At 39.2% G+C, this 18,395-nt stretch overlaps 1 protein-coding gene across 1 annotated transcript; it reads left to right on the top strand.

Moving 5' to 3' along the window:
• Positions 1-3,218: 3,218 nt before the first annotated feature.
• On the top strand, positions 3,219-18,354 carry ddr2b (discoidin domain receptor tyrosine kinase 2b). Its single transcript, XM_079613440.1, has 17 exons — positions 3,219-3,319; positions 4,142-4,227; positions 6,681-6,783; positions 6,872-7,109; positions 9,170-9,317; positions 9,840-9,942; positions 10,026-10,209; positions 10,659-10,899; positions 11,041-11,106; positions 11,497-11,633; positions 11,822-12,023; positions 14,814-15,040; positions 15,117-15,241; positions 15,381-15,578; positions 17,334-17,568; positions 17,642-17,791; positions 17,914-18,354. The coding sequence occupies exons 2-17, from the start codon at positions 4,158-4,160 to the stop codon at positions 18,037-18,039; spliced, it is 2,553 nt and encodes an 850-aa protein (XP_079469566.1). The 5' UTR covers positions 3,219-3,319; positions 4,142-4,157; the 3' UTR covers positions 18,040-18,354.
• Positions 18,355-18,395: the final 41 nt, after the last annotated feature.

The following is an 18,395-nucleotide window of genomic DNA, read 5'->3' as shown; positions in this document are numbered from 1 at the left end:
GACGCGTAATCCCGAGAGCCACATCCATGCACTTTGTGAAAGTGCACAGAGTTAGATACAGTCCGAATGGAGGAATGTACATTTCATACAATTCATCACAAATTCATCACTTTGGTGCGGAGAACGTGAGCCACGCTGCTCCTTACCGAGGTGGAGACCACGCCCTGAAGCAGGGGCCTGCGAGCTAAACAAAGTCCTCTAAAAAATAATCCAGCTCAACACTCCAGGGATGGCCTGCCATGCCCCGAGCCGAGTGGCAAATGGTTAAAGTATTACTGGCTAATAGAACAGGTGGGAGGCGGGAGAACAGCAAGCAACACACTCAGAGGTGCGGCATTTTGAAACAAACATCGGCCATAAGATGCTCTTTTAGAGAAATAGCCTCTGTTATACTCACCCGATAGTTGCAGAGGAGGAGTGTCATCCTCAGCCGTTGAACGTCAGCTGAAATGCACAGAAATTCGCCTTTTAGTGATCGCCGGATAGCCCCAGGGGAGACGCTTAATCAGCTTGCTCGTAGAGCGGCGCTCAGTAGCTGGCAGGGTGCCAGCTTGCTTGCAGAGCACCGCTGAGTCAGCTTGATCCGCTACAAGGCTTGTACGATGGTGAGAAGGCTCCTTCTGTCTTTTCTCGGAGTCCAGCGAGGAGATGTTTGTTGCTGAAGGAGAATTAATCTGATTCCCTATGGCAGAAGGATTGCTTATATAGAGGGATAGCCCCCGCCCATTTTGATGGGCTCAGGTGGGCTTTCTCCCCATAGGCTTGTGCAGTATCACTGCGTTATTTTATAATCTTAAGTAATCGGAGGAAAAAAAGTTTTCCTGAGTGAACCATATCAAAAGGGAACTGTTCTTTTAAATTGTAATAATTTTTCACAATACTACTGTTTTTACTGTACTTTTCAAGTAAATGTAGCCACAGTGAAAGTATATGTGAAAAATCTCCTCAGAGTCGAGAACAACTTTTCTTGGGATAGTATGGGACTCAGACCTACATGTAAAGGCACTTTTGTCTCCTGCTCAGGTCGAGTCCATACTTACTGCCATGAAAGAAGTCAGGCGAGGTCGGGAAATCGCTATCAGCCAATATCAGAGGCTGTTGGCAGCCACTGCCGATGTGATACATTTGGGGTTGCTGTACATGAGACCATTTCAATTGTGGCTCAGGAGCAGAGGATTCCATCACTTGTGCAACCCTCTGAAAATGATACGGGTTATGTGCAGAGGTCTTTGTACCCTTTCTATGTGGAAGAGACCCAGGTTTCTTGCCTTGGGTCCCATGCTGGATGCATGCTGTCATCACAAGTCTGAGATCACAGATGCCTCCCTTACTAGTTAGGGAATGGTCCTGGATGATCGGCCTTCCCAGGGGGTCTGGAACATACATTTCCTAGAGACGAAGGCTGTATTTCAGGCTCTGATGTACTACCTCACAGACCTGAGGGACTACACTGTGTTGGTTCGAACTGTAGTCTCTTATATGAATTACCAGGGCAGACTGTGTTCACGCCCCCTATTCAGGTTTGGTACAGCAAATACTGCTCTAGGCCCAAAGCAGACTACACGTACCGAGGACTGTCTGTGTTCCAGGGCACACAAACTTGAGACTGGACATCCTGTGGAGACCGGGGCTAAGGCCTGGGGAATAGAGACTTCAGCCTGAGGTGATGGAGTTGATTTAGCAGAGGTACAACAGAGTGGATGTGGACTAGTCGACCCACTGTCCCCTCTGGTTTGCCCTAACACCTCCACCTCTGTTAGGGCTGGATGCCATGGTGCAACACGGCCCAAGCTGTGTCTGTACGCATTTCCCCCAGTTGCTCTGCTCTAGTGAGGGTTCATCAGGACAGAGTTCTTCTGTTGTTATTCTGGCCAGCCCGAGTCTGGTTCTCTCTAAAATATCTAAAATCTCTCTGGGAAGGCTCTCCGTGGGATATTTCGACCAGGAGGGAGCTTCTGTCTCAAGCTCTGGGCTTTATTCTTCATGTGGCATAAATCTGATCAATTATTGGTCTGCTTTTGGAGGTTGCGGCAAAGGTTCTCCCATGCAGAGTTTATCGTATTGGATTTTTAATGTGATTTCTTCTGCCTATAAGGAGTGCGGCTTGGCTTTGCCTCTAGGCAGCAGAGTCTAGGTGTGTGGCTTCTTCTAAGGTGTTATATAAAGATTGTACCTTTGCGAGATGTTTGTGCTGTGGCAGGCTGGTCCTCTCTGCCCACATTCATAAGGTTTTACAGTTTGGACATGGGTTAAACCCTAGGCCCGTTAGTCCTTTTGGGTTAATCCATTCAGTGGTCCACAGGGTTTGTGCATATGTGTACTTCACAACCTTAACGGTCAGGTATTTTTCACTATGACGATGTGGGTATACCAATACCATAGCATCAATGTCATGACGCAGTGTTGTGTTCCCTCAAAAGGGTTTCCCTAAGAAGGAAACGAGACACTGCGTTGCTTTGACATACTTGCATGCCTGAGCATCTTCCTTTAGACAATTAGATTCTGATGATGTATGTTTCAGGTGCCTATTTATGGTTTTGATAACACGCTTATGCTACGTCACCTGACCACACCATTTGGCCAATGAAATTGGCATGCTTCCACACGTGCTTCAGACACTGGCTCACACATAAGCGTTTGCGTATATACTGTCGTTAACGAAAATTAAAGCTAAAACCAGAGAAAATGTACTAACAGAAAAATGTATCAGAAATAAATATAAAAACACTTAAATTTCAGCTAGTTGAGGGAGTATTTCTCATTTTCGTTTAGATGGAAGTACTAAATAACGAACTAAAAAAACCCCGGAAAACTTAAGCTTAATAACAAAAAACTATAGACATATTTAAAAAAAAAAAATGCTAAAAAAAACACTCAACAGAATTAATAAAACTTAACCAAAACTAAATAAAAAATAATAATATAACTTAAAATAATAATAGTTTAAAATTAAAATACAATAAATAAAATGTTCAAAATATTAACAAAAACTATAATAGTATATCAATACGAAAACAACTCTGATATATACACATATATGAATGATATGATGTGAAAACAGTGAACAATAATGTGAAAGGGTCCTGTGATAATTAAAACCTTCTGTTTCGATGAAATCTGGGCTATTTGGACTTTCCCCAGAATGGTGCTGACTGTATCTTTTTTTCTCTCTCTGTTTATTTCTGCTCCTGTATGAGGGTCACTTGCCCCAGCCTCTCATTTTCCCTCAGGATGGATCGTGAAGACGAGGAGGATTATGTTTTGCTTAAAGGCTAATACTTAGAGGCAGTGATCTTTGAGTTTATGGCTAAAGAAAGTGGTAAGTGTCTCTTGTGTTTTGTAGGATGTTTCATTTGATTCATTAGATTAGATTATGAGTTTGTTTCATAGGCTATGCTCAACAAATCATTCATGATTTCTCATTTTCAGTCATGAGTCTTTGCTGGTAATTCATTTGAAATAATATAATTAATTCTGGACAGTAATTGGAAAAAAAATTAAATCAACTATTGTCCATGAATAAAAATAAATTACAGTGTTTTGTAACCTAAATTTCCCAGGTCAAATTTGGTAAATTCCTGTCAGCTTTTCTTTTTAATTCAGTAAAACAATGTAGCTGCTTATATAGAGAAGTATTAAGCACAAATTGGTGTTTATGAATGATTGTAGTAGACTTTTGTGCTCCATAAGAAGTTAGTTCCCATTGGTCACCCCTCCACGTGAATACCTGTAAATACAGTACTGCTCTCCCACAGGCATCTGACTGGAGCCATAAGCAACATAAATAAACAGCACTCACATAGTGGACTTTGTATACCGGGAGAACTTACTGACCCGAGGGCAAACACACCTACAAGAGCCGTTTTGTTCCTCATCTTGTGGGTTTATGTTTTGACAAGTCTTGATTTTTTTAAGTATTAAAAATGTAAGAATGTGGTTATTGTAATGCAAATAAATCTTAGTATAATGTATTATATTGATTACATTATTATTATTAAATATATAATTAACTATTTAAACATTTCTAATAATTTTTTTTTATAATTATTCTTCGCCCTAATTCTGAAACAACCTTTGCTTATAAAGTTACACTATTATGCTATCTAATAGTTTGTTAAATTAATTTTAATTTTGTTTACAGGAATTACAATCATAAGATGTTCCATATGAGACAATACCTTTCTGTCCTGCTTCTGGTTGGAGCCGTGAAGTCACAGGTCATCCCTGGTGAGTGAAATGCAGAATAATTAATACAATTTCTAAATTAAAGGAGGAACCGTTTTTAATTCATACCATTATATTGTGCAACATGTTTCTGTCGAATGTGCTGTGAATTCATCAATATAATAGCACTGATTTTTCACAAACTTTTGGAGAACTTAGTTCAGCATCCCTTCTGCTGCAATTGTGTCAATGTGTGAATAAATAATGAAAGAATAAAGAGAAAAACTAGAGGAAATTACATAATTGATACATAATTTTAAAAAAGGCAGTTGTGGTTGTCAGAACTGTACCGTAAAAATACGGTAGCAATATATATATATATATATATTTGTATTTTTTTATTTTATTTTTTATTTACTGATATAATGATAAAATAACTTGCTGAATGACTAAAATACCTCTTCTTTTTCTGATCTTTATAATGCGACAACCACCAAAAAGCACAGGTGGTAAAGAGAAAGCCACACGATAAATCAAAACTCATCAAGAAGTTGCAGAATGTAACACATGGATTTAATGTCATGGTAACACACATGACATTCAAATAATGCAATAACTATAATTTAAAGTCATCATGAAACAAAAGTTGCAATAGTCTTGTCTTCCCTATTGTGACACATATTTGAATGAAACGGCTTCTTGAAAAAGACAAAATATAGGGCGGGACTTCATTTTGTCCATGGGGAATTGATTGGATGGTTGTGGTTTGCTATTGCTGTGATGTCATGTGAGTGACAGGTTGTCCCGCCCTCACGCCAGTAAACACATCATCAGAGAAGAGAGGAGATGATGTCGCTGCAAGAGGAAGGGGAAGTTATTTTGATTCAATATTACGAGGACAAGTGAATTAAACGATTAAAAAACAATGTTTACGGATAAATAATTCATAAAGAAATACGCCAATATTCCATAAAAAAAAAAAAAACAAGAATTGTCCATTTAGATTTCATGCTGACTTTAACAACATAATATGCAACATAAAACCCTAATGTACAAAACTTTACACTGTAAATTATAAGACATTTTTTACTTCCAAAAACTGTTGATTTAACAGTATTTGAAATGTCCCATTAGATTTATTATAGTGTTTCACCACAGGCATGCAATTGACGTTAGGTAGGGGATGGAGGAAGCTACTGTATGCTAGGGGTCCAGTGTCTGTTTAAATGCCAAGGCTTACAAATCAAATTTAGAGGGATGTGAAGTATTTATCCACTGGTTGACTGAGTTTTCCAATTCGTACTCCTGTACAGTGGAGTCTATTTATCATCGCACTACTCATGTGAAGTGAAGTGCTGCCTTAAGTTACAGTGGTGTTGGGATATACTGTATATATAGAACGAAAACGGCAAAAGTTTTAAATAATCTGTCTCCCAGCAAACTATTTCTACGAATTCTAGTTTATGGTTACAGAGAAGTAGAAACTATAAGAAAAAAACAGGAATCATACACTAACGTTAGAGAAAGTGTTTACTGGTAAATAGTGTGAAAAAAAATGTCTATGATGAAGCCCGGCCTCCTTTGCTGCAACAGTAACAACAGATATCATTTAAATTTCTACCTTAAATATTTTTTTTTAAGAGAAAGAACTACTCAAAGCTGAGTAAGCCCTTCGGTGCATGGTGAGCTTGTCCTGGCATGAACATAAAAGTCTCTCTGTTTTCTGCTGAGGCCTCATGGATGGGGTTGAGTGGTATTTTGGGTATTTGCTTATAGGGTGTGGATTCACGTTGTAGAGGTTGTGTGACCACCTCTCCGGAGCAGAGCTACAGCTCTTAGACTTTAGGAAACAAAAAAGGTGATGCGTTCAGTCCCAAAAACTACAGCTGACCCAAGAACCCATGCAGGATCATTTCGCCTTCAAGAAAGGTCTAGTTTCTTTCAGAGGAGACTGTATTACTGTACTGTCATAGGCATCACTTGGCCCCTTTTAGGAAGGCTTTCAGCCCTAAAATTTCCACCCAGCCCCCCTAAGAAAATTCATATGGATTCGTTGTATGGTCTCTTTATGAACTTTTTGAAGTGTCAAGGTGGTAGTTGCGTAGCCTGTCAATGGAGGGACAGAAATATCTCAGATTTAATTAAAATATCTTCATTTGTGTTTCAAAGATGGTCAAAAGTCTTACAGGTTTGGAACGACATCAGAGTGAGTAAATGATGACAGAATTTTCATTTTTGGGTGAACTATCTCTTCCTAAAATAAGTCCTAAAATAATTAAACTAAATAAATCAAATCTAATACATTAAAAAACTAAAAAATAAACTATATAGACTCAAACCAATAAAAATTACAAAAATGCACAACAAAATTACAGTAAAAATATAAAAAATAACATCTTATTAACAGAAATTAAAAGTTGTATATAAATGAAAATAAAATCACAATGAAATGCATGGAAAATGCCAGTGTTGTCAGTATGTGTAATTTAACCTTCCTAAATGTCATCCTGTGACAGCTGTATGTAGGTACCCGCTTGGGATGACTGGAGGCCAGATTCAGGATGAAGATATTTCTGCTTCCAGCCATTGGTCAGAGTCCACTGCAGCTCGATATGGCAGGTACATCCAACACTCTGATCACACATTGAAAACTGATCAGAAACACTGATAGAAGTTATTTTCTTGAGCGCATCCCTCTCTGTTCCAGATTGGATTTTGATGATGGAGATGGAGATGGGGCCTGGTGTCCGGACATCATGGCTGAACCAGACCGTCTAAAAGAATTTCTGCAGATTGACCTTCGTACTCTTCATTTTCTCACTCTTGTTGGCACGCAGGGACGGCACGCAGACGGAGTGGGCAATGAGTTTGCCCAGCGATACAAGATTAAATACAGCCGGGACGGCACCCGCTGGGTCTCCTGGCGAGACAGACAAGGTCGACAGGTGAAGTGGCAGTGTTATTTCTGTCAATTCCATTGAGACTGGGATCTTTCAATTCAATTCATTTTGCATTTGCATAGCACTTTTCACAATCCGTATTGTTGGGGGGTGAATGAACAGCGCTCTCTTCCAGATCTCAATCTTCCAATCGCACCCAAACTGAGGTGCCCTTGAGCAAGGCACATAACCCCAATCACTCCCTGGGCACCGCAGCAAAAATGGCTTCCCACTGCACCGGGTGTGTGTGTTCAATACTCACTGCTGTGTGTGAGCACTTGAATGGGTGAAATGAAGAGCATGAATTCTGTGTATGGGACAACATATATTCGCCAAATGTCTTTTCACTTTCATCTGATACAACTGGGGTGCAAGGTTATGAGATGCATTTTGTGAATGCGTGGCTAAAGAGATGCGTCTTTAATCTAGATTTAAACTGGGAGAGTGAGTCTGAGCCCCGACCATTATCAGGAAGGCTGTTCCAGAGTTACTGTAAGGAAACAGATGTGAAAACGCTCTCTTTTTAGTGGACATAGCATAGGCTACGGTCACACTCTCAGTCCAAATCCGATTATTTGTGTATCCGATTGGAATCTGATCTAAAAGTATTGACTGTCCACACTGTGTATCGCAAATGTTCAGATCCGATTGGTTTGTGTCCATGTCGCTCTTTCGTTTTCCGGAATATCTGCATTGGTTTCTATGGCAATGACGTTGGATTGGTAGGTATACGCCAATATAACAACAACAACCGTAACATTTTACGTTTGCAACACAAATGTTGTCTTATTTACAACATGACAATGTGCAGCTGCTGCAGTTTTACTCTGGTTGTGTTTGTTATAATATTTGAACCAGCTACACAGCCGCCACGCTGGACTACTGCGTATTAAGCCTTGTTTACACTTTCTCCTGACTGGTGAATATTGGATCTGATTTCACCATCTGCCCCGTGGAGATCACCAGCCCCACTTCAGATCCAGAGCACAGCCATCCATCACCCTCGGAGCGTATGCCAGAGCCAACCGTAGACAGAGAGCTTGAGCGAGCCTTGATGTACGAGACAGATCCTGAAGGGAGAACCGAGCAAATCATCGCTCTGGAGCCCAAGGCTAGTGAAACGTCTGACCAGGTGCGTTAGCCAGCAACATCGTGTGACCCGTGGGAACTCTAGTGGAATACGTGGGCATGGAGGAAGGCCCCGCCCACATTCCCATCATTGAGGTTGAGCTGCAGCTGGCCTCTGTGAACTGTTTTTATAATTATTTGGAAGAGGATTTTTCCTTTGTCTCCTGTCCCCGTTTGGTCCTGCCCAGTTCAAAGTCTCCTGTGTCTCCAGAGTTCCCACCCAGCCCCCCTCTCCTGCCTCCTCTTCCAATAACAGCCAGTTCCTCAACCATGCCTCCGCTGGTTCCCTTCAGCCCCTTGACTCTGTGTGTATCTGCCTCGGTCTTCCGGTCTCCAGCTCCGTCCAGTCAAGAGGATCCCCTGACTCTGCCTCCAGCAGCTGTTCCCTTTACTTCACCTCAGTCCGTCGACCTGTCTGCTCCGTCTTGGCTCCTCCCTCCCTCAGCTACACTAGATACCGCCGTTCTTGCAGATCCACCGGGCTCCCGCGTCCCTCCAGTTCCACCTTGGTCTGATAATTTTATTATCATTTCATCACACTCATGTCTTTCATTGTATGGAAAGAGAAGTCAAACGTGTGTACTGAGGCCCTAAAAGGACATGGGGGGAAATAAGATGTATGGGGAAAATTATATTTCAATGCTTTAGGCTTCTCTCACAAAACATTTGCTTTCTCCCAAGAAAGTTTGAATTCGCACGCAAAACGTTTTTGATGGAAATAATATGGGGTATAAAGAAAAATGCAAAAGTGTTGAAATACAAATTTTTCCCTATATCCATGTCCTTTTAAACAAGAATGTTTTTGGAATGACACAAGGGTGAATAATGATTACCTAACATTTATTTCTGGGTGAACTATCATTTTAAGCCTTAAAGAATGATGTTTATTGTGAAATGTTTTATGTGATTTTATGGTCTGTGTTCTCATAATTATTTAGATCATCGAAGGGAACAATAACGCCTATGATGTCGTGCTCAAGGACCTGGAGCCTCCCATTATTGCTCGTTTTGTGCGATTCGTGCCTGTGACTGACCCCTCTATGATTGTGTGCATGAGGGTGGAGCTCTACGGCTGTGAATGGCTCGGTAAACTAGGTTCTTTCTAAGTCAGAAATATTCTTTGTGCAAGTACTCACATGCAGGCTGTGGCATTAACAAACCTCAAAAGGGTTATGCAGTTCCCTAAAATGTCTGATCGCAACTATGCATAAAAAAACTACAAGCATTTGCATTCACATTCTAGTGTAGAATGTGTTTCAAGCCGTTATAGGATTCATTTAGCCTTTACTCATTTCATAATTTACTCAGCCTTTTTCATAATTTACTCAGCCTTTTGTTGTTCCATTGTCTTTCTTTCTTCCTGAATGTCAAGACATTTAGTAAATAAAAGCTTTTTGGTCTGTTATTTGGACTGATATTTCCTCCTCTAGTAAGATAATGAGAGGGTGATCTGTTTACCCCAATAGCCTACTTTTATGATGCTTTGGCAACTTTTTTGTAAGCTTGAAAGCTGAAGTCTGCATTAGTTGTATTTGTATGGAAAGGAGTGACAACTTTATTATTCACACTGGTTTGGTACCAAAAAAAAAAAAAGTATCTGTGCTGCAGATGGTCTGGTATCCTACAGCGCCCCTTCTGGCCAACAGATGAATTCCAGAGGCCAACAAATCCACTTAAATGACACAGTGTATGATGGAGCCATTAGTTACAGGTAGAGGATCACACACACTAAACACTAACGCAAATATCACCACGTCATACAAATTAAACTACAAGGTTTTCTTTTTCTCTCAGCATGACAGAAGGTCTTGGCCAGCTCACTGATGGAAGCTGGGGTTTAGACGACTTCACTAAAAGTCAGGTGTACGGTGTCTGGCCTGGCTATGACTATGTGGGCTGGACCAATGCTAGTTTCTCTGGTGGCTCAGTGGAGATGACATTCGAGTTTGACCGGATCAGAAATTTCACATCAATGAAGGTTTGTCTGATCTACTGAAATCCATGTCCCTTAAAAACTGTACAATAAATAAAAGGCCACTTAAGTGTAACTACTTAAAGAGAGTAATCTTTCATGACTGTTTTTTGACACACATAAGTACACTTTTAAGAGGTGCACTTTGTAACTATGTCAAATTAAAAGGTTTCCTTTAAAGTACATTTTAAATCTTTATGTTTTAATAATCTTTTGTATGGTGATCGACCGGGAGGGGACATGTTCAGTTCACTTGCTGACCAACCTGGGATCAACAGAAATTTATATTATTAATAAATTAATATTTTAATTTCTACTTCTTTTTCGGCTATGTATGTATGTATGTATGTATGTGTATGTATGTATATGTAGGCTATATGTATAGGTATGTATGTATATATTATTATTATTATTTTGTATTAAATGCATATATGCATATCCTCCTGTTTAAATAGGTCCACTGCAACAACATGTACACATGGGGCGTAAAAATCTTCCGACAGGCCATGTGTTACTTCCGTTCGGATTCAGACTGGGAGCCCAATCCTGTGTTGTTCAAGCCGAAAGCGGACAACATCAGTCCAAGTGCTCGGTTTGTCACGGTTGCCCTTGGAAACCGCATGGCCAGCGCAATTAAGTGCCGTTTTGTATTCAATGGCATCTGGATGATGTTCAGTGAAATTGCTTTCCAGTCAGGTAATAGAGGTTTCAATTCTTTCACCTCAAGTTCTCCTTTTCGTATCTGTTCACTTTTTCTTTAGGCCTATTCATTTCAGCATACTAAAAATACAGCACTGCTTCATTTTAAAATGCCTTTCACCCAAATTCGCCTTTCAGATACAGCGATGTACAACACCTCTCTTGTTCCTCGAAAACGTAACCAACCCCCAGGTATTTATCCAGGTAACTGGTATAAATATTTGACATACCATTCATACTTTTTTTGCGGTGTCATTTGATTGTTACAGTTGTAGGCCTACAGTACAATATGAATTTGCAGGCAACAGCGCCCCCCGATGTTCATTACTTCTTCATGCAATGGCCACAAACATTTACTGTAAAAAACATTTTTTATGCACAAGATCAAGCTGAGTTTTAGTATAATGCTGCAGCATAATAAAAATGTAAAAAACTGTATGTGAATGGGAGAAATCATAACGTCGACTTTTTATAGAATCATTGGAACATAACTCAATAATTAGCTTTATGAAAGGATGTCCATTTGCACAGAGCTTTTGATTCTGTGAAATATAAACATTTTGTATCATCTTTTCCACGCTTAATATTCTTCAGTTGATGATCCCACCCACAAAACTGATGACACCCACACACGGATCCTGATAGCCTGTTTGGTGGCCATTATTGCCATTCTGTTGGCCATCATAATAATCATACTATGGCGGCAGGTCTGGCAGAAGATGATTGAGAAGGTACGATTATCATCTTCAACGTCAACCTCAACTTTATACACTTGAGTTTGAAGCCTGCTGTACATTTGCTGTGCATAAAATGACTTTTGGTAATATTTTGCATTAGAAACCTGTATATCATGACAATACATTAAGATTCACGCTGTCAGCTTGTGGTTATTAATGTAACATGTTCATGACACTCACAGGCCTCTCGGCGTATGCTGGACGACGAGCTGACTGTGCGTCTTTCTGTTCAGAGAGAGGCGTTCACACACCGTCACTCTTCTCTGTCCAGTGATGTTGAGTCCAGTTCCACGTATGAAAGGATTTTCCCCATGGGATCTGACTACCAGGAGCCATCCCAACTTTTACGGAAACTACCAGAATTTCAGGCTACGGAAAACCTTGGTTAGGGCTGCTCAGTGTTCAAGAATTATGGAATTTCTTTTCCTATTCATTCTAGCTCATTATATGCTCATTATGTGTGTGTGTGTGTGTGTGTGTGTGTGTGTGTGTGTGTGTGTGTGTGTGTGTGTGTGTGTGTGTGTGTGTGTCTGTGTCTGTGTCTGTGTCTGTGTCTGCGTCTGTGTGTGTGTGTGTGTGTGTGTGGCTGGCTGGTGCAAACTATCCCTATTAATATTTACCCACCTTCATGTCATTCTAAACTCAAATGCTGTTATGTTTTCGTGAAACAAATATTTAAAGATTTTCACACCGCGGTTTTCAATACAATGCCAGTTCAGTGTGGCCTTGTCTGTCTGGACAAAAATCACCATGAAAGTATTCAACTGACTTCTGTGCTATATTCCAAGTGCTCCGAAAAGATATAAAATTGCTTTGATGAACAGCCCAAAATTTAGGGCGTTATTCAATGAAAATCTCTCAATTCAATGTATCGTGAGAGGCTGGACCGTAATACGGAAGCCCTGAAACGCAACGTAAAAAAAAGAGATTAGCATTTTGAGATTAAAGTCGATGTGTGTGTGTGTGTGTGTGTGTGTGTGTGTGTGTGTGTGTGTGTGTGTGTGTGTGTGTGTGTGTGTGTGTGTGTGTGTGTGTACTTGGTATACATTACATTGTGGGAACCATAATGTCCCCACAAGGATAGTAAAACCTGAGATCACCTCCATTGTGGGGACCAGCCAGCGGTCCCCATGAGGGGAATGGGTTAATAAACATACTAAATTATATATTTTTGAAAATGTAAAAATGCAGAATGTCTCCTGTGATGGGTAGGTTTAGGGATAGGGGCAGTGTAAGGGGATAGAATATACAGTTTGTACAGTATAAAAACCATTACGCCTATGGAATGTCCTCACAAGGATAGAACTGCTTCTGACATGGATCTATAATAGTAGCTTTTCACTTTTATCTGGGCTTCTATCTGAAATTCTACAGGTGCTAATCTAACAACATGGCATTAAAAAAACGTTAAAAAAAGAAAACAGTTCTTGTATTTCGAGAATAAAGTCGAAATATTTAGACTTTATTCCCGAAATGCTAGAATTGATAAATTTTTTTACGGCATTTATTTTTTTAACTTGCGGTTCAGGGCTTCCTTACATAAATGACATCATCGGACATAATTGTTTTCTCTTAGCCAAACATCATTAACGTTAAACCGCTAAAGCTAAAGCTATATGGACTAGTTTTATGCTGCAAACAGCTCTATTAAGATTCTTCAAAAATTACACTTCTGTTCAAAAGTTGGGGTGAGTTAGCTTTTTTAAAAAATACATTAATACATTTTTCAACAAAGACATTGTTATAATATTTCACAATATCACTCATTTTAGAAACAATTGAGATTTGGAATGACATTAACATTTATTAATTTAGCTGACATGATGACAGTCCAATTCTCACTATTAACTACAACCTTTGCCTCAATAAACTTCTATTTACTGCTTAATAATAGTTAGTAAGGTGAAGGTTTGTAAAATGTTAAGTTTAGGAATTGTGTAACATTAAAGGTGCACTGTGTAATTTTTAGCGGTATCTAGTGGTGAGGTTACGAATGGCAACCAACAGAAGTTACGGTGGCCGTCAGGAAGTGATGTCGTCGTCTGAGACAGCAGAGAGTAGCCGGTTAACCAAACGAGGTTTCTTTACAAAGATAAATTATAGGTTTACTTGATTATTCAGTAAAACGATGTTATTGCGAATATTATTGTTACTTGTTCGTCATTGTTTCAGTGTTTTATTCGCTGACTTTAGCTAAATTCTTTGCACGAAGAACAACAGTGACGAAACGCGTTTGTCCGTGTAGGGCTCCTATAGAAACATGCCAGTGCAAAATGGCTATTGCAATGTAAGGGGACCCGCGGTGTATGTAGAAATGGCTCATTCTAAGGTAATACAAACATAACGGTTCATTATGTAGGGTCTTTATACACCACTGAAAACATAGTTATGTATATGATATTGCATTTCTGTCAACAGATCCTCCTAAATATTACACAGTGCACGTTAAAGGGATGTAGAATATGGTCATGCAGAATAAGGCATTAAAGGAGTAGTTCACTTTAAATAAACAAACTCCACATGGCTCCGGGGGGTTAAAATAGGCCTTCTGAAGCAAAGAAGAGTTTGTGTAAGAAAAATATAAATATTTAACATGTGACAAAGTACAATTCTAGTTTCCGGTCAAACGGCCATACGCAGTCTACTTGCGTCTAAAGCACAACTTGCGCTACTTGTGACATCAGAAGTAGTGCGTCGCATTACTCGCATAAGTTGTGCTTAACACTTAAGTTCGCTTGGCCGGAAGCTAGTTATATAGTTTTAAATATGGATATTTTTAAGGCCTTTATTAACGCGCCGGAGCCGCGTGAAGCACTTTTATCATGGCTGGATTCACTTTTTTGAGCTTCAAACTGTTGGTTGCAATCCACTGCCATTATAAAGCTCAGAAGAGCCAGGATATTTTTTAATACAACTCCGATTGTATTCGTCTGAAAGAAGAATGTTATATACACCATGGCTTAAGGCTGAGTAAATCATGGGCTAATTTTCATTTTACTCCTTTAATACGTCTTTTATAAGTACTAATAAACCGCTAATATCCTAGTAATATTCAAGCTAGTTAATAGTGAGAATTGGACCCTAAACTAAAGTGATACCCAGCTTTTTTTTTATTTTTGGGTGAACTATCCCTTTAACAACATAACACAGTGTGTTCATATGGTTGTGTTACAGCAATGATCGATGCCCCTTCCGAACCCTCTACGGGCCACCCTACAGATGAGGTCCCACACTACGCGGAGGCAGACATCGTGTCCCAGCAGGAAACCACCGGGGCTCACAGTTACCGTGTCACTGTGGTCAACATGCCCTTATCTCCAGGACGGGACGGAGCTCTGGAGGAGTTTCCAAGGGAGAGACTGACTTTTAAAGAGAAACTTGGAGAAGGACAATTTGGAGAGGTTGGCGAACAGTTCTCTTCGCCACAAAGCTATTCTTGGTCACGTTATTTGTTATATGTGTTCATACCTGCCGCAGGTTCATCTGTGCGAAGCCGAGGGAATGCAGGAATTCATGAAGGACCATTGTGGCGACATCAGTGATGATGAGCCAATGCTCGTAGCCGTCAAGACTCTAAGAGAGGACGCAAACAAAAACGCGAGGTAACACACAGGTGCAGGTGTCCCGCAGTCGATGTCACGTGCCTGTTGTTGCTGAGAAGCACTGCTTTTTTGCTTTACAGATGCTGTCCAGCCATTTTAGGACAGTTTAAACTTTCCTCAAGGAAATCTACATTTTCAGGAACGACTTCTTGAAAGAGATCAGGATCATCTCGCGGTTAAGAGACCCGAACATCATTCGCCTGTTGGCGGTGTGCGTCGAGAGCGATCCGCTGTGCATGATCACGGAGTACATGGAGAACGGGGACCTCAATCAGTTCCTGTCCCGTCATGAGCTGCAGGATGAAGGAGTTCAGGACGGTGACTCGGCTGCCATCAGGTATATAGACTGGAAAAAATATATAAAATGATTCTTTGGACCAAGTAAAAAAAAAAAAAAAACTCTAATTTGATACAGCCAAATTGTTATTATTATTAGTATTTTTTTACACCATATCTAGGTTTTATTCAAACCTTAAATTTTAATTTAATATAACAAAACGTTTATTTTTGCAAAGACAAAAATATTAATACAAAGTAAAAATATTTTTTAAAGACATAATCAATATATTTTTTTGTAGACACTAAACATTTTACTTAATGTAGGTCAACATTCTTTGTTTGTTTCTTATTTTCACCACAAACAAAAGCTAATACGAAAGTAGAATTTTCTTTGAAGGTCAGCAGACATTGGTTAATAAAGTGAGATTAAATACATAAAGTATTTTTGTATTTAACATATTTATTTATTTCTTGCGGGTTTGTGCAATATTCTGTGTTTGCATTTAACTATTTTTATTCATTTTGAGGAATACTGAATCTGTTTTTGAACTATCCCTTTAACAACATGACATGCCTACAATAAAAAAAATGTTTGGTTTAACTTTGAGTTAATACAATGAAGAAGAATGTCTTAATAAACAGAAACTCAAAATAGTATGTCATCTTCACACATTAGTTATCGAAGTTGATTTGACAAAAGATAAAAAGTTGTGATAACCAATCATGAAAATATTTTTTTACAGTGCATCAATGTATGTTCATGCATGTTCACATTAGCCTAGAACCGCAATAACCATCATGTTTACACATCTGCACAGGCGAGGTGTCAGTCAATAAATGAAAAAGTAACTCAGATATTTTATTGTAAATTTAAAAGTAATAATTAATAGTGAACAAAAATATTTAAAAAGTAATCTGGTTACATACTGTAACTTGCATTACTTGTAATTCGCTACCCCCAAACTGTTCCTTTTTATTTGGGGTGTAACGATACCATCGTCACGATTCGATATATATCACGATACGATACTGAACTCACGATTCGATATTATTGCGATACTCCAAGACATATGATAAAAGGTTAACAAAAATGTATTGTTGATTAAAATGCTAAATTTTGATATTACATTGTGGGTGTAAATGAATAAACGTGGACTTGGTGCTGGTAACCCAATGCACAGGACAATGGTGACACCAGAATAAAAAATATTCATGATTCTGAAGCTGAAAATACAGGATTATTATACAGGTTTGTAAAATATGTTTTATTATACAGATATGCTTGCACTCTGTCACTGACTAGATATATTTAAAATAAAGTTGGCCACTTTTACTGGTAACATAAAACATTTAGCATTATCAGGACCCACAAATATTCACCCATTGAATTATTATACTTTATATTCAATATTATATAGTAGTTTAATGTAGTACTGACACCAAAACTCTGTAAACCTGAATTTTTTCACGCAGAGTCATTTTTTTATTTTGGGTATACACAAAACAGGTTGTCACTATCCATGATGAATCATGATACACATTGTTGCATTTTTGTATTGCGATATATTGTGACACAATATTACACCCCTAATAGCTCAATAGCTTTTAGACAAACTGAACAAACCAGAAACCATGATTTTCTATTGCACCAATATAAAAATGTACTTTAAATAATATTCTCTTTCAGTGCAAACACTACACTCAAGAGTTGTTGATTTGAATTCTGCACTATTCCATGTCTTTTGAAGCCATATGTTTCATGAGATGGACATTTTGCATAAAATACCTGTAAATGTCTTCTTTTTCTCTCTAGCTACAGAAAACTGATCAACATGGCCTCTCAGATTTCCTCCGGAATGAAGTATCTGTCATCTCTGAATTTTGTTCACCGTGATCTCGCTACACGCAACTGTTTAGTGGGCACAAATAACACCATCAAGATCGCGGACTTTGGCATGAGCCGAAACCTGTATCGTGGAGATTACTACCGCATACAGGGACGAGCTGTGCTCCCCATCCGCTGGATGTCCTGGGAGAGCATCCTTCTGGTAAGACCGGTGGACTCAAAGATGCGGCACCTTAAACTCTTAAACATCTGTTTGACCACTTGTGTTTCTACAGGGTAAGTTCACCATGGCCAGTGACGTGTGGGCATTCGGGGTGACCCTGTGGGAGATTCTAACCTTGTGCAAGGAGCAGCCGTATGCCCAATTTACAGACGAACAGGTGATCGAAAACAAGGGCGAGTTTTTTAGAGACCAAAACAAACAGGTGACCCTCCCTTCCAATACCTAAAAATAGCTGGCACTGCAAGATGAGTCAGGAAAAATCCATGTAATAACTTGGAAAAAACAAAAGGTGTCAGTGCTGAGCTGTTTTGTTGAACCCCTCAGGTCTATCTGCCGAAGCCGTCCTGCTGTCCGGATTCAGTGTACAGACTCATGCTCAACTGCTGGAAGAGAAATGCCAGAGAAAGACCCACGTTCCTGGAGATCCACAGCACACTGATGGAACAATAGGATTCATTCCATGCAGCTTTTCCCCACACATGATTCAACCCCAGATTTTTTTTAGCTCTTAAGAAACATTTTGAGATGTGAGAAAAGTCCTGCTTATTGTAATAGCTATATTCTTCTAATTTCAGTATATATTTAAAATAAAATCATACATAGACCTATAAATATATTGAATATACACATATTAAATCTTATATGTTACGAAAATGAAATGGGAATAATGTTTTGTAATTATTTTAAAATGTTATTTTGTGCTTTTTTCTCAGTGCGTTCTGTTCATGTTGTCGTTGTTTATTAAATATACATATTTGCTGACTTATGGGAAGGAATGATTCTTCATTTGGGGAGAAAAAAAGAAT

This window comes from Phoxinus phoxinus (assembly GCF_949152265.1).
Source record: "Phoxinus phoxinus genome assembly, chromosome: 5".
NCBI classification, from domain to species: domain Eukaryota; kingdom Metazoa; phylum Chordata; class Actinopteri; order Cypriniformes; family Leuciscidae; genus Phoxinus; species Phoxinus phoxinus.
The sequence above is the reverse complement of the archived record's forward strand: the minus strand, read 5'-3'. Positions and strand labels throughout refer to the sequence as shown.

Coding starts and splice junctions, on each gene's coding strand:
- ddr2b (XM_079613440.1), top strand. CDS start 4,158: ATGTTCCATATGAGACAATACCTTTCTGTCCTGCTTCTGGTTGGAGCC. Junction 11,634..11,821: donor GGCAGAAGATGATTGAGAAG/GTACGATTATCA, acceptor TGACACTCACAG/GCCTCTCGGCGTATGCTGGA. Junction 15,041..15,116: donor GAGAAGGACAATTTGGAGAG/GTTGGCGAACAG, acceptor TACCTGCCGCAG/GTTCATCTGTGCGAAGCCGA.